Source organism: Netta rufina, assembly GCF_964035555.1.
Source record: "Netta rufina genome assembly, chromosome: 12".
Classification (NCBI taxonomy): Eukaryota; Metazoa; Chordata; class Aves; order Anseriformes; family Anatidae; genus Netta; species Netta rufina.
In genome coordinates, this window is record NC_140135.1 from 20,567,220 (window position 1) to 20,583,492 (window position 16,273).

The window sequence follows — 16,273 nt, forward strand, 5'->3', positions numbered from 1 at the left end:
CTGGCTCTTCAAGTCCCATCTGCATCACAGCAAGGATCTCAATGAACTTTAAAATACTTATTGTCACCACAATGGGCAATATTATATTCTAGTTTGGATCTGTTCCTTCAGAGCATTAGCTCTCATTTGTAGATATTTTTAGATTTTCCTATCCCACTCCTCATTATGAAACACTGAGCTGCAGATTGATTTATTTCTTAAAAGCAAGTTGCTGTTTTCCCAATAACAGATTTAACAAATTTGTTCCACCTGTTCAGTTATGCTTCCAATGTCTTTTTTGTGGTTTCATTGAAGTTTTTTTTAATCCAAACCTCAAAGACTCTAAACTCAGCATTAAAAGACAAGCTCAGCATCATCACTACCACTCACAATTCAAATGCTGCTCCAAATTACTGCAAGCTTTCATTTGTAAGTCGATACAGACAGCAAGATTATTAAGCTTAATGGCTGTGGGCACAAACACACGCTCTTCTGAGGACGTTCTCCTACTGTAAAAACCTACCTCTGCACCGCGCAGCAGCCTGCCGCACTACTCTCATCGCTTTTCTCCTGTTACCCTGGCTAACCTTAGCCCTGCTTTCCGAACAGAGAGCTGTTCTAAAGGACAAAAATCCCATATATATTCATCAGAGTCACCGCAGGCCAGCGGAGGGCTCGGTTCCTGCGGCAGCACCAGCTGGGGTCAGCAGGCAGGACAGGGACAAAGGGCTTACGTGAGACCCCTGGGCTGGAGGCGGCACGTGGAACGCAATCAGCGCTGCCTTTCGTGTCAAGGTGCCTGGCTGCGGCCCTAAAACTTGAAAGGAAAGCTCGTTGCTGCGGTATTTCATTAATCTAACAACAAGCAGCTTGCCGGCACGGCCACCACGTGAGGAACTCGACAGGTTAGCATTAATACCAGCAGTAAGAAATCACCCTTACGGTAACGGCTCGTAACTAGAAGGGTAATTACCTTTCTGATATTTCTAAGCGAGTCCAGATAATTACCAACTCTCAAATGGCTTGAAATAAAAACAGGGGATGACAGGAAAATCCAATGCATTTATAGCCTTTCACATAATACTAAAACTCCATCCTGATAATCATAAACCATAAGATTAAATAAATAAAATCCCCAAATAATTAACTTTATTTAACAAGTTTAACCCAGGGAATTCTCTGCTATCAGGTATCACTGTAGTCAAGAGCTTCTAAAATAATTAGAGGAAATATTCGCTCATTTGGGTAAGAAAAATGCACAAAGTAACAGTAACTGGCACAAAATAAGAAGGGGAGCCTTTCAGAGATGGGGGAAGAAGGACTGAAAACATCGACTATGAACAGGTTTTCAACTCCTGAAAGCTCAGCTGTGCTGGACATTGCAGGAGATTCTTGTGCTATTTGAATGGCCAGAAATGAACCCGAGGTTGACCCCTTGCAGCACACAACCCAGCGACCAGCTTGGACCAGTGGAGACCAAGCCCAGTGCCGGGTGGGATTTGTGGAGGACCACAGCAACCACCCCGGGGTTGGCACAGGTCAATCCACTTTGAATTCACATCTCAGATTAATCCCAAAATATCCACAAGTACATGGGATGTGCCAGAGCAAGCAGCTGCCCATGGCAGTGCAGGACCCTCCTGACAGCTTCAGCTGGGTGTATTCTGTGGTGCCAGTTTTGGTAAATTCAGTCATTGGACCATCATAAAATGATAAAATTATATTTTAAAGAACATAAGCAGTTCATTTACTTACAAGAATAACACATCTGCACATAACACTAACTCGCAAATGACCACACGAGAAGTACAAGTTTAGGTCTTGCAGGGGAGCGGGGGGCAGTGGAAATCACTATTCCTGAGTAGTTCAAGCATTAGTGAAATAATTTTCAGATTTCAAAAATCATTCTTCAGCAAGTATTTCAGGAGTAACATTCAGCCGTAGCGATTTATTGGCAGAACATGCGAGTGAGTGCACAGGTGTGCAGAAGAGCTGGCCAAAGAATTCTGCTTAATTTATGTGCAAACAATTATGTTAGGGAGTTAGCATGGGGGAAAAAAAAAGAAAATAGGATTCTGTAAGAAATAACCCAACTCTTTTCAATCTGAAAATGCCTGCATTCTGCAATGACAGCAGAAATGTAAAATGAGAATAATCTTTACTTGTTCATTCTTAGCACAGAACTGGGAAAAGGCAAAATAATCACCAAAGAGATCCTCTAAGTGTAAAATATGCATGGTGATGTGTTTCCAACTAGGCCAGCATGAAAATTTAAAACTTAATCCACTCTACGTGTCTGATTTTTACCTAAAGCAATTTTTTTAAAGACTATCCAAGGCTTCATATTACCAACGAGATGCTCGAGAGGCTGGGGTGGAACCACGAGGCGCACCCTGGCCTCTGCACCCCTCCAAGCCCTACAGCCCGGCCTCAGGTGCCAACCTGCTCTCCTCATCTCACACACAGGGCTTTTGGCTCTGGACAGAAGTGCCAAAAATTCTCCCCCAAAGCCCCGCTGCACTTTCGGGGGGTGGATGTGGCCTAAGGGCAAACTGAGAGCTGATGGGGCGAGAAGGGCAGCGAAAGGGAAATCTTGCACAAAACCAACGTGCACGTGCCCTCATGTGCTTTTATCCAGCACTTGAAGCAGGAGACGTTTATCACCACCACTGCTCAGCCTAGATGTTGCCACCCAACTGAGAGCTCTACAGGCCCAAGAGCCACCGTGTGCATCACGAGGCGTGAGGGCCAAGTGCCACACAGCACCCTCAGCCAGCAGAATCAACCAAAAATGTATAAAGCTGCCTGGAAACAGCATCCTCTCAGCCAGGCCATAGGCTACACTGCCTCTGACGGAACAAAATCAGTTTTTAAATGTGACAAAGTCCCTTCAAAATATTCGTTTCCAGCTGCAGAATGGATCCACGCTGCGGCCGTGGGCTGGGGGCAGCTGGTAATGCCACGCTGCCAGTAAAATAGATGAGTGCCCACAGAAGTAGGCAGTCCTTGGAAAGGGCCAAGGTAGACACTGCCCAGAAGACTTAGCAGCTACGTCAAGAATCTGACTTTTTTTTTCTTTATTTTTTTTAAAGGTGCAAACCTCAGAGCAAAACAGACAAAGGGATAAGAGCCCTCCAAGGCCCTTTGAGGACATTTAATCGGTGCTTTTCCCTTCCCAACCAAACACTTCAATAGCATGAGCATTTAACATGGGTCCATTTTTGGGCAAGGCCAAAAATAAAAACCAGGGAAGAATTTTTGGAACAGCGATAACTGCAGCTCAATCTTGGAGAGGTAAGGCATATTTCATGTTAAGATGTCATAGACTAACATTTAACGCTAACAGCGTCATTTGCCCTTCGGCTGGAAGAAAGGCATGTAAGCAACCTTGACTAAACTAAAATTTCCCCATTGCAAAGCATTTCTGCCTGGAATCACCAGTTGAGTATCATGTTTCTTGTGCCCTGCTTTGTACAACAGCCCTCTAAGGCCGTTCCTAGAAACGATGCATTATTACTCGGTGTTATACGTGCCAGTATTAACAGAGCGCTCCAGGTGTAGTTTGGACCAACTTCAATGTCAGTAGCCTTCTCTGTCATGAAAATTAATATTGAAAGAAAAGGAAACAGCTGGATCAGAACAAGTGTTACTGCTTTACAACGTGAAAGATTAATATTGATTTTTCATGGGACAGTGCCTCCATTTCTCACAAATGCACTTTTGCTTCATTCTCCAAGCACGGGGACTTTTTTTTAAATAAATTCTCTAACTACACTTGGCCTCATTTTAATTACCTTTTAAATGCCAAGTAGTCAAACAAAGAGCAAAAATAATTTGTTATCTTGAAGCTGCATCTGCTCACAAAACCTTCAATGTTTTTCTGTTGCTATTGTTCTGGGGTTTGGGGTTTTCGAGAAAGCATATTTAATGATAGCAAAATTGCTAGGTAAATATGTCAATGAGACCTTTCCTTTCAGTCGTAGCCTCAGGGCATGGTTTCTGTTCACAACATAAAAATTTGCACTATTTGCCAGATTTGATACTGCAAATGTGGATCCAGCAGAAGATACCTGTCATTGCTTTACCAGCAAGAATATTTAACCGGTTCAGTACCTGATTCAGACGTCACTTGAAGCTGCCCAGATGTTTGACTGAGAGCTGACCAAAAATTCGACTTCCCCAGCCGCCCCCGCTGACTGTCGTTATCAGGATTACCATTTAGGAGACTCTTTTTCCAGCAGCTTTGAGCCAAGAACCAGCAAGCCCTGAGAAGCACACAGTGCTCCAGGCGGGGGGACACCGGCCCAGGGACTTTGCTCTGAGTGCAGCTGCAGCCACCCATGAGTGGCCGTGCCCCGTCTGTTTTAACAGCAGGTATCCACGAGTGCAGGGTGACAGTGCCAGGGAAATGTGCAAAGTCTCGGTTACACAGGAACTGCTTCCTCGGGGCTAGTTAATACGTTAGCCAAAATTCCTCCTCCCATACTTGGTTAGCATAGGAGAACTCAAATTACTCCAGGCTCGATGCAGCCCTCGGCAGAGGGTCTGCAAAGGGACCCGAGGAGGCAAGGAGATGGAGGAGAGGGGCTGGGGTTTCGCCGAGATTGGGAGCACGCTGAACAGAAAAACCTACCTCTCCTCTCACTTCTAAGCTTCCCCGTTTTTTCCGAAAAGAGAGCGAAAAGCAGACTGACAGACTAGGGAGGAAAGAGTTGACAGCTATTTGCTATATCTAGCGTAATTTTCCTTGGCAAATTCAGGCTGTTGTTAGAAATGTGCGCCAGACACTTGGATCAGCAGAGCTGAGCCTGCAGGAGCAATGCTTTGTATTTAACACTTGAAGACCTCAACTTCCGAGATCTTATCCTACCATTTCATACCAGCAAACGCATGAAGACAGCACATATGGAACTGACTAAGACGCTTGATGCAACGACTATAAATTGTCCAAGTTCTGCAGCCGCACATCAGAGTGCTAACAACAACTGTGCAGTACACATTTGTTTGAAGTCGGAGCCTGCTTTTATTACAGGCATGCTGCTTTCGGCTTCAGAGCCGCGCACTGGCTGCTGCTCCCCGCTACGTGACTTCGCTGACGCTTGCGGCATTTGCAGATAGCGTGCGGCCGAGGGAGCGCGGCGCGGCCCCAGCTTCGGTGTGCTGGGCACCCCGGCACGTGGGCGATGCCAGGGGCAGAGCTGCTCGATACGATTAAATTGCAGACACCGACACAAGCACTGAGTGCACAGGCTCTCCAGCTCCGCACAAAATCCCACCAGGCGCACACCGCTGCTGCCCGGTAGCGTTTCTGGCAGCGCGAGGTTTGGTGCTTCTCATTGAGCCGCCGTCTCGCCAGACATAAATCCAAGCAAGGCTTGTGTTGAGCCTCCAAAGGCCCTCACAACTGACCTCTTGAAGGCTTTAAGGAGCGTTATCCTTGTTCTCGATGCTTTCACCAAATGCACTGAGCTGCAAGAGCCGTTATCAACATACCTGAAGCAAGTTGGAATCAGACTCCTTCAGAAATCTGGTACCCTTGGCTGCATCCCCGCAAAATCTTCTTACTATTAGCCTCGCAGGGTTTGGCCAGTTATATTATGACTATTTTTTTTTTTTGTTTCTGCTTATCTTTTTTTTTTTTTTTTTTAATTGAGATATCATGGTAATTACTTAATTACTACATTGTGATGCAACTTGTCTGTAGAAATGGAGTCAGAGCCAAACAGCACCCCAAGCGATCGTCATCTCTCACGTGACAATAAACTGATGCAAAGTTGCACTGTTTTCCTTCAGGTTTTGGAGAATCACATGCGAATAACTCACCGCACCGTTTCACCACACAGCGGTCTCGAGAGCTCCCATTAGCACTGTCAAGGATTTGGCTGGAAAATTGTGGAGCCTTAATTAATGCCACAGAGATAACAGAATCAGATTAAATTTTAATCTCGTCAGCGTGACTAAGCCCAGCAGGAGGAGGCAGCCACAGGAGCCTGCCGTTCCTCTCCTCGCCCAGCAGTTGCCATCACCCCAGGTACCAAAACCACCCTCGCACAGGACCGCACGCCAGGCAGAGCCAAGCCCGCGGGTGCTGTCGCTCGTCCCGTTTGTCTCCCAGCAGGAAAACTGGCTGATGACTTTGCCCTGCAGGCAGCAGAGCCCTCGATTTCAAGTTCTAACGGGGGACAAAAAGTAGAAGGCTCACGTTATACCAAACAAAGACCTGCATGCTCTTCAGCCACGATCATGATAATTGCGATGGAAATTTCCTTCATGTTCATGCTGATTTCTTGGGGATCCTGCTTCTCTGCAGCACCCAGAGGAATTTCAAGCTGACCTAGAAATAATGCGTCTGTAATGAAGAACTAACTATTAGACCATGCCCTTGCTGTCTCCTCACTCTCAGCTGAAGCTGGACATGACCTTCACCCCTGGGTGTCCAGGAGCAGCGCTGCACCTCCCCGTGAAGCAGGCAGCTCTGCTGCTGCAGATCCATCTGGAACTCATACGGTTCCAGTGCTTCACTGCTGCTTTTGCGAACACAGCACCTGAAAGTTAATTCTCCTGCTCGAGTCTGAATGCATTCATTTGAACCCAACGAGCTCACGTTTCATTTTATTACTAAATACAGTAATTTTCCTGTGTAGAGATTTAGTCAGTCTGGATTCAATATTCAAGTTTTAGGAAACAAACACTACTACAACTTCAGAGAAAGGGCCTCACGGCCACCTAAATACTACGCTGTGTCACAAGCAAGCCATCATCAGTCACGGGGAGCTGCAGAAAAATCCCGTGTTGTTAGAGCAACGCTCGTTAGATCTTGTCCAGAACAAAACCACACAGAAAATAAAGTCACACCTTTCTTGGAAGTAGAGATTAAAGAGTCACGAGCACATATAAACATCAAAACCACTTCAAAATTCCACAAGAATGGCATTTTAATATTGTGCTGTTCGCGTAGCTGCGGTCAACGAGCATGACAAGAACTTCTCCAGCCCAGCCACCACAAGGGAGACAGCAAGGAGATGGAAGCACGACCAATTTGAGCATATAAACCATAAAAATGCACGCTAACGCAGTTAAAGACATTGTGCTTTTTTATACCGAGTAACACTAAAAAAGAACCCAAATCACATGAAGGTACTTTAAGCTATAAAGCTTCCTCGTAAAAAGAGAAAAAGCCTATAAGCAACTTAGAAATTCTTTAAAAATGAAGTGATGCATCAATAAAAAGTGACCTGTAAAAGCAAGCACATTATGAGATTTGAGTTTCACATTTAGTTGCTTTTTTTTTTAAACCTTAATCACTGAAAAAATATATATATACACATGTGTGTAGTGTAGAATAAAATTTGGATGCTGCATTTACAAGCAGGCGAGCTGCTGCAGCCAGGCAGCAGCCAGGTAGCTCTCACAGACAGCAAGGTCCAGCCTCGTGCAACATAACAGCCCTCGAAGTCGTGTAGGGCAGCTATCTCTGAATTCAAACCCACAGCCCCATTACCTGCCAGCTCCTCCTGCACATGTTCCTGTCTTTGTCCTCAAGCAAAAGACAGCAGCACCGCTTCTACTGAAGAATGAGCTTGAGTCTTAGCACAGCATCAATGAAAGCTAAGACCTGGTGCAAAGTCCAACAGTGACTTAATTTTTTGTTAAAGAAAGATGAGAGAACTCCTCCGCAAGCACACACGAGGTCTGGAAGGGGAGCAGGCAGAAGGGAAGAGGTTGGCGCGTGCCATCTATGAGCAAGGGAAGGTCTCCATCCTCCCGTGAGCTTTGCTACTAAGCTTTAGCTAGTGGCACTGCTGGGATCCTCCACATTTATGATAACACAAAAATAAGGAAAACAAAAACCAAAAGAACGCCACCTCCTCCAAACACCTGAGCAGCACCACGACAGCGCTCAGGTGCTATAAGCTTTCCCAGAAAGAAAACTTTGCCACTAGAAAAACACCAAAATAAAGCAATTTTTGGTGACTCAGTATTAGGCTGGGCAGGCATTTGGAGGTTAGAGCTGCTCCTTTCAGCAAGAGGAGAAATAGTGCAGACACGGCTAAGGATGGAATTGCAACCAATATAAACTCAAAAAATAACGTCATGGGTTTGTTATCCGAGGATGCCAAGAAATGAAGATGATAACTCACATTAAAGCCAAACTCCAGGCCAGCAATAAAGATGTTGCTAAAAAGAAGATACAATATTCATTTAAAAACGACAACAGATACCTTTCAACTCCATCCTTCACCAGCAACGAGAAGAGGCCTCCCTTCGACCTTCAGCAGAGAAATGCCCCACGATTTCCTTGGAGGCACGGCGATAGCCCAGCTTCTTCCCACACCCCGGGGCCAGGAGGACGGCGGGTCCTGGGGCCAGGAGCCAACGCTGCTGCACAAACATGCACCAGCAAGCCCAGCCACAGCCAGGAGCAGCCAATTTGGTTCATTATCACTAAAAAGGTAGTAACAGCTGCAGTGAAGAACCAGCTACTCTCTCCACACGTTTTCACCCTGCTCTCTCTCAATATGCCTCATCAATTGCAAATCCAGCAATCCAGGTTTCGCTCTCGTTTCTCTGCCTAGGTATGTTTAATGGGAAAGAATGAGAATTAAAGCTTTCCAGACAAAACCAGCACCCCTCCTAACTTGTATCACCAGGTTTCCCAAGCCCTGATGAGGATCTAGGTGGACAGGGGGCAATGGGTCAAATGCACTAAGCCAGAATGAACGAATCCTACAATAGCAGTAAGGAAAAAAAAAATCTCCTTTATCAACGTGAGTTGTTTTTTCAGCTCAGTGTCACAGCAAGGTGGCACAGCAAAAGCTGTAAATCATTTACTGGGTTTCCTACCCCATGGGAAGTTAAGGAAAAGTGCCGGTGAAGGCCAGCAGCAGCGGTGCAGGAGGCTGAAGGACACACTCGCTCCAAACCCGTTCCCTGAGCCAGGGCCCTGCAGGCCAGGAGCGCTGCTCTCAGCTCTCGTTTGGGAATGCTGGCAGGGGTGGCCCAGCATCTCGTGACCATAAGCTGCATTTCACAGTAAGCTGCATTTATGCCTTCAAATTCCTGTGCTTCCCTTTAGCCCCAGAACTCAAGCTGGCGGGGTATTCGCTGCATACCTGGATGCATTACGTTATTTTACCTTAAGTGACCCCCATTCCCCACTGGGGCTACCCATAAAATCAGGGGGGAGAGAGGGCAGAAGAGCATCTTCTGGTGCAGGGATGCTCCAGCAGATGTTTGCCTCATCTCTGCTCTTGTTTCAACCAATTAATTAATTTAATTTTTTTTTAAATAGACAAAAACCCCCATGCCCACAGGGCAGTGCTCACTGTGACGGGGTGGAGAATACTGACTGGGATAAGACCCTAAAGCCCAGGGACAAGACCCCAAAGCCCAGGGACAGCATTTTCCTGAGACGGGCACATCTTGCTGCTGGCAGAGGCTGGTGCTGGGCACCACAGCCCCCCTTCCTTGGCAGGGCAGTGGCACCGTGGTGAGGAATCTGCACTTCTGCCTGTGCCACACGGGACTGCAGAGCTGCTACCCGCTCCAGAGGTGGATTTCCCATCAAGTGATGGCTTAAGAAACTACTTCACTGTCTTCCTCCCTCTGCCTTGTTATGTGCCTGGAGAGAGATTTAAAACACAGAGGTGAAATGAATTGCAAAGGGGGGATGAATGGGAGCCAAACAAAGGCTGCGCACAGGGACAGCAGCACAGGGACAGCGGCACCAGCCCATTGCCGGAGGCAGATGTGGCATTTAACCCTGCTTTGTGCCTGATGAGCTGCTAAGGCTCTGGGAGCTATTGGCACATTGTGCCTCTTGTAAAGGGGGGAGTAAACAGCAGAGAAAAGAAGGGCCTGGTGTTGTAAAGTGACATTTGCCATCACTTCAGTGGCTCGGTCTATTGTGATCTTTGCCTGGATTTAACACATATTTAGTCCGTGCCTCCTGCTGGGCCCCAGAGCATCCCGCTGCAAGGCCACGCAAACCCTGCAACCCTGCAAAACCGTGCCCTGCAGCACCTGCTGCAACAGCACGCCACACGCACAACCAGGCGATGCCGTGCCAAAGCCAGCCAACACCGCGCAACACGAGCTGCTGCACCCCCGTGCCATGCAACACCGCACCCCACAAAGCCACCGTGACACCATGCCAGGCCCACTGCTGCAAAGCCATGCAACACCGGCGTGCCTGCCGCATGGGAGAGCTCCCTACGTCTGCTTGCACACATTTAGTTCTCCCGGATGATCTGACCAAGAAAACAGCGCCGCGGGCACCCCGCTCAGCTCTGCACGGCGTTCCTCTCCGCCACGCAAAGACAGGAGGCAGAGCGCAGAGCTAAATGGCTTGCAGACCTACAGATCATTTTGAGTGGCTGCTCTGTTTCTCCCGCTGTGCGAGCCATTTACGAGGAAGTGGGAGCATAGTGGGGAGAGCCGAGCTGCAGTCGAGGTGCAGCTTGAGTCAGAGGATGCTGGCACTTGCCATTTGGAACGCATTACAGCACTGGCATTTCATCAATACAATCTCGCATATTTAGTACTTTGCACTTACAACAGAATTTTATTTGGCCTTATGGAAAGAGCTCATTTTAATATCCCCACATCTGTTAGTAATTATTTCTGTTATAGTAGCGTTCAGGCCCAACTGGCATCAGCACCATTAGCATACAAAAACAGTTCGTTTCCCCAAGAGTTTAACAAGAGAGCGCTTACAACTGCAACATGTAAAAGCCTAGGCAGGAGTTTTATTTTCCTAACCTATAAAGACAGTTAACTATTTTCAAATCACATCCAAATCTCGCTGTAATTTGTATTTGTGCACAATGAATCCTGACAGATCACATCTTCAGAGATGCACTTACCACTCACTCATTGCAGGGAATTTGTTTACTGCTCTACGTTGGCAGAAACCCCTCAGCCTCTCGCATACGGGTTACCTTTTGCAGCCAGACACCTCTAAAAAAATAACATCCTCTTAAGTGTTGAAAGATATTAAAATACAAAGTCATTAACATATAATAAGAGTGGATTGAGAGCTTTGCATGCTCTGAGGTTCTCAGGGCTTGGCTTCGAGTCAAGAAAAATATATTGGATTAGTATGAGAGCAAAATTAGGACTGTGTGCAGTTTAATTAGCATTACAAGATACTACATGTGTATGGAAGAGCAGGGAAGATTTATAGTATTATGCGGTAAGAAAAACAACATTAAAAGGTTAAAATACTACCACGGTTTGATAAAGCACTTTGTGTTGTATCTGAGCCGAGACCTGACCAAGCTCTTGGCTACTCCCGTGCTGACGTTTCTGTTTCCTACAATACATCAGCACCTCCGTGATCCCAAGCGTTTCCTCTTTTCCTTCCCGCGCATCACCGAGTGCTCTCCACGCTTGTCCCCCATCTATTTTTCCTGTGCTCTTGGCTAGGAGAGGGAGGAGGAAAAAAAAAAAAAAAGCTTCCTATTGTGCTGCACAGTTATCAACTATTTTCCAGCACCCGTCCCCCCCGCTGACGTGCATGGGGAGGCAGGAGAGCTGGCGCGATTCTACTGACGGCTTCCCCCAGGCGTGAGCCTGCTGGGCTGAACAGCTGGGCAGCGATGACATCCAGCAGCCCGAGGCTCAGCCAAAAAGCAAAACCTGCGCTCGGCGTCGTGCGAGAGTCAGCGAGCAAGCAGCACAAAGAGGAGACGGCGTGACCGCCTGACCTGCTTGGCACGGGGCAACTCGGGGGAACAAACAGCACCAAAGAGGCACGGTACGTCTGTAAGTAAGCAAGCTTGTTGGTGCTGGGGCGGCTGAAACCCCAGCACGCCCCCAGCCTCACGCAGAGCACGCGCGAGGCGCACGCCCGGCACCCGCTCCCGTTCTCCTGACGCCGTGCACGATGTTCTCCGTGAAGAACTGGAGCTTATGGACCCGTGCCAGGTTCTGCACAGAATATTCCTAGGCATAGTAGCACGAATGTGTTTTCTATTTGATATCAGGCGATCACGCTACGCGCCTCTCCCCCCGGCACACCCCCCAAACCTCACGCAACCTCAGGCGTGCCGTTCCCCCCGCTGAGGGAAGGGCACCATTAAAATGTGCATGAAGGTTACCAAAGGCATCGAGCGTTATTAGCCAGATAGCGCGCTGCGGTCTCCCTTTACTGTCATGTACAAGCTTCCTTCAGCGACAATTAGGATTGCTAAGTGTAATTCGAGAGAAAACAAACCATTAAACACGTCCTTAACAGGACCACGCTCTAGCTCTTTGCAGATCCGTGGTGCACCCGCACGGCCTCTCGGCTCGGGGTGCAGGAGCCAGGCACACGCCACGGGGATGAAGGCATGCAGGTGGGTTTGGGGCATGATGAAGGGTGGAGATGTTTCTGAAGCAGCTTTAAGAGCTTTTAGGCCACACGATGGTTTGCTGTGCAAATCGTACCTGCGCCCTGGGGCTGGAATTGAGTCAGGGAGCATAATAACTGGTATTTTGCACCGGCGAGGCAAGGACACTGAGGTATCCTCATGCTGTCAGAGAACAAGAGAGATTTTCTGTGCAGTTCCCCAATCCCACAAAACTGCTGCTCCGGAGGGCACCAGCTGCCCATCTGTCCCTGCTCCTGACCTGGTGAATTCCAGGAAAGGGCAGGGATCAAACCCCAGGGGACACCTCCAGGCCACCCCTCCTCCTTCCTCACCCGCGTCCCAACCATTTGGGACCACTCTGGCAACTTGGCCGTGGGAGTTTGAAACCCCTTCCAAAAATAAATGTTTAAATCATCAAATACAAAGAGCCAACAGCTCAAAGAATAAAACCCTCGGTGGTAAAAGGTCCCTCTTCTGAGGGCACCTGTAGGTCCTGCGGGTTTATGATCAGTAAGGAAAAACAAAAAGTGCTCGGGTCACGTATTTTCAGTCCCGTGTGCACCTTGTGCTTGAAGTCACTGGCACAAGCAGCGGCTGGGAGCTCCTGGCATGGGATGGCCCGGAGTGGGACGTGCTGGTGGCCACGGGCTGTGTGCCCTCCTGCAGCACCAGTCCTGGCACGCAGCGAGCTCCTGTGGCTGGCCCCGGTGCCCAGCTGCTGGTCAGAGGGCTCCGTGCGCATCCATCCTCTGCTCAGCACCTTGCTGGTGCAACTCCACGGCAGCCCCAAGCAGACAGCCGCCCTTCACGCACGCCTCCAGGATGAGCTTGGTCTGGCACAGCTGGTGGATGTCTGACCGCACTCCAAGAAGGCTTTGGCAGTTTTTGTGCCCGCCTCAGGACACCCGTCTGGCCCTGCGCTGGCCTGGAGTGCGCATCCCCAAGAACGCGGCGCTGGGCCCCTGCAGCAGCCCCGGCCCTGTAACAGCTGCACCACAGCACCTGCCTCGTCACAGCCCATGTTTAAATCTGCAAACATTGTTTTGGGATTTGGCCTGGAGTGTCCTGACGCTGAAGAGCCCGGTGCCCCGACCTGTCCTCCCGTGAGGAGCTGGCACCGGCACGGGGTCGGATCCTGCGCTGCACGCAGCAGGTTGTCACTAACACTCGGGATCCATCAGGTTCCCCTGGGAAGGCAGTGCTCAGCCACAAAAACGGCGATTTTCTGGCAACAGAACATCGCCCGGATCAGGCACAGAAGTTTTAACCAGGCCGTATGTGGTACCCTGCCGCCTGCTCCCTGCGACGGAGCCATTAACGAAGCGCCTGCCAAACACTAACGAGCGCACTGACAGACCCGCTTTGTGCTCCACGAGCACACCCATCCGCAGAGATGATTTGTATTTTGTACTGCCAGCCGGGGCCCAACGCACCATGACAGCAGCGCGGCCGCCACCCAGCCCCGCTCGCCTTGGAGCGGCAGCCATCGAAGAGTCAATGAATTAAAGCGGCATTAACGAACTTTTAATCTAGAAGCCAAACTGATGATGCAACCCTCTGCAGCTTCTGGGACAAAGATGTGAACTACAATGCCTCAACCTCTGCCATGAAAAATTGCCCTTGTATCTTAAATTAGTTACATATTTGAATACCCTGTAAGATAGGAGAGCAGAGCGTTATCGCGCTGCCAAATCTCACTCCTGTCATGAGGTCATTTCTGGCACGCCGCCAGCGAGGCTTCTGCCAAAATATCTGCGCTGACCATCGCTCCCCGGCCTCCCCCTCCCTCCCGCCTTGGGTCAGAAAGGAAGAAAATAAAATAAAAGGGAGGGGAAGGGCTTTAAAGCAGCTCGCACGAGCGCAGCGGCACACGCGGCGCTTACTCTGCTCCTTCGGTGACCGTCCCGAGGAGCGGTGCAGGGAGGGCTCGCGGGGTCGCAGTCCGTGGGGACGCTGAAGCCCCCCCCGCTGCACACCCCGACCCGTGGGGAGCGGTGTCACCGCTCACAGCCCCCCCGGTACCCCTCCAAAACGCTCCCTGAGTCACTCCCGCTTCGGTTCTGCTGCCTTGTGCCTCGGGACACGTTTGCATGGGGTTGCACTCGGGGTTTAACAGCAGCGCAGGCTGGCTGCTAGGGCTTGGAAAGCAGCTAGGAATCCTACAGGCACTGGGAGGTTTCTAACACCGTAGTTCACTTTTGGGGGAAGGCTGTTTGCAAACACCTCGCCTCACTGCTGCGATCAGGAAATGGGTATACGAGTGAAACACTGCAACACTGAAGGCTGGGGATTTTCAGCCGTATATGCACTCAAGCAGACAATAATGCAGAAAAGTCAGTGAGAATCGGGGGAGAAACAATGCCACAAGTACCATCAATCCCGTGGTGTCAGTGCACGCGCTTCCGAGCAGGCAGCTTTCGGGGCCAGCAGCTGGGCTGCAAACTGCTGCCCATCGCGCCCGGAGCCCTGCCTGCTCCTGCTACCAGGAAACTTTCTCTCGCGACCAAGCACTTCAACATGTCTGCAAGAACCCTTCCTCCTGCGCCTGACGGGGCAGATGTGAAAGAAATAAATTAATAATTAGCATTACCTTATCTGGAGTATGTCAGCTGTGGAGAGCAGCATTTGGATCTCGGCACACATTCGGAGACAAATTATCTAACGCCGTAATTTATGAATGCCTCAGCTATTCATTCTGGTATTTCATTAAACATGCGCTGGAAAGAAGAGCTCTGAAGCCTGAGCAGATTTAGCGTGATAACACGAAAGGCACTCCAGCCGCATGCTATTACAAGACAATCCAAGAATCCAAACATGACATCGGGCGGCTCGGGCTCACTTTACGTTGACACCGCTTAAGTAACAAAGGGCAGGGGAGATGGCCGGATAGCTCGGGCTCTCCCGGTTCGGCTGCTGCTCGGGGTTTGCTTTGGGAAGCCGGAGCCCCAGAGGGGTTTTGGGCAGCCAGAGCCTGCCCTGCGTGCGGGCACGGAGGCCGAGCTCGCCCCGGGGCCGTGCGGGAGGACAAGTTCCCAAACCGGTGGCTCTGCGCACGCCGGATTTGTGCAGCCCCCCGGGTGTGCTGGCTGGGGGGCGATGCTGGCGAGCGGACCCCTGCACCGGGAAGCCCGAGGGCGGCTGGGGGGTGGAGGGAGGGGGGGGGGTGTGGAAAGCACGCCGGGTGCGCACGGAGAGCCCGGTGCGCACCCTCGGGCCATCCGCCGAGGTGGCGATGCTGGAGTCGCGACGGTGGATCGCGATTGCGGGGCTCGACGGCAGGTGGAGCGCGGTGCGCCCCGGGGGCCGCCGTCCCGGAGCGCTGCCGCCGGCCCCCCCCCGGCGACAAGTGCTCGCCCCCGGGCCCCCCCGGCACCCACCTGCTGCTGCTGCCGCCGCTCGGCGCCCTCGGGCGGGCGCTGCGGGCGCGCTGCGGGCGGAGCCGCGGGCGGTGCGGCCGCGGTGCCGTCGCGGCGCGGGGGGGCGTTGGGCTGCGGGCCCCGCTCGCGGCGCAGCTCGGAGCGCAGCTCCAGGTAGCAGCCCAGCGTCAGGACGTGCAGCGCCAGCGACAGCGCGAAGAAGCCGAGGAAGAGCCGCCAGCTGCCGCCTCCTCCTCCTCCACCACCACCTCCTCCTCCTTCTCCTCCTCCTCCTCCTCCTCCTCCCCCGCCGCCGCCGCTGCAGGCGCAGCCCCCGCGGGCCGCCTCCCCCCTGCGCTCCGCGCCCATGGCCGGCGGTCCGAGCGGCGAGGCGCCCAGCCGCTACTGCTCCATGCTCCGCCGGGCCGCCCCGCGCCGTGCCGAGCCGCGCCGTGCCGTGCCGTGCCGGGCCGGGCCGCCGGGGGCTGCGCGGCCGGGGCCGCCCCAGCGCCCCACCAGCGGGCGGGGCTCGGCGGCGGGGAGGGGCGGCCGGGGGGGTGGGGGGTAGGGGGGGGGGGGCCGGGG

The 16,273-nt window shown here is 51.2% G+C and overlaps 1 protein-coding gene across 1 annotated transcript in view; it reads right to left on the reverse strand.

The window, feature by feature from the left end:
* EDA (ectodysplasin A) overlaps positions 1-16,057 on the reverse strand; it is a gene marked incomplete at its 5' end in the record, with an annotated part of 70,688 nt that extends 54,631 nt beyond the window's left edge. Inside the window, one exon of the mRNA XM_084294289.1 lies at positions 15,710-16,057. Within this exon, the coding sequence (XP_084150415.1) occupies positions 15,710-16,057 (348 nt within the window). The remainder of the gene's footprint in view (positions 1-15,709) is intronic.
* Between the last annotated feature and the right edge of the window lie 216 nt (positions 16,058-16,273).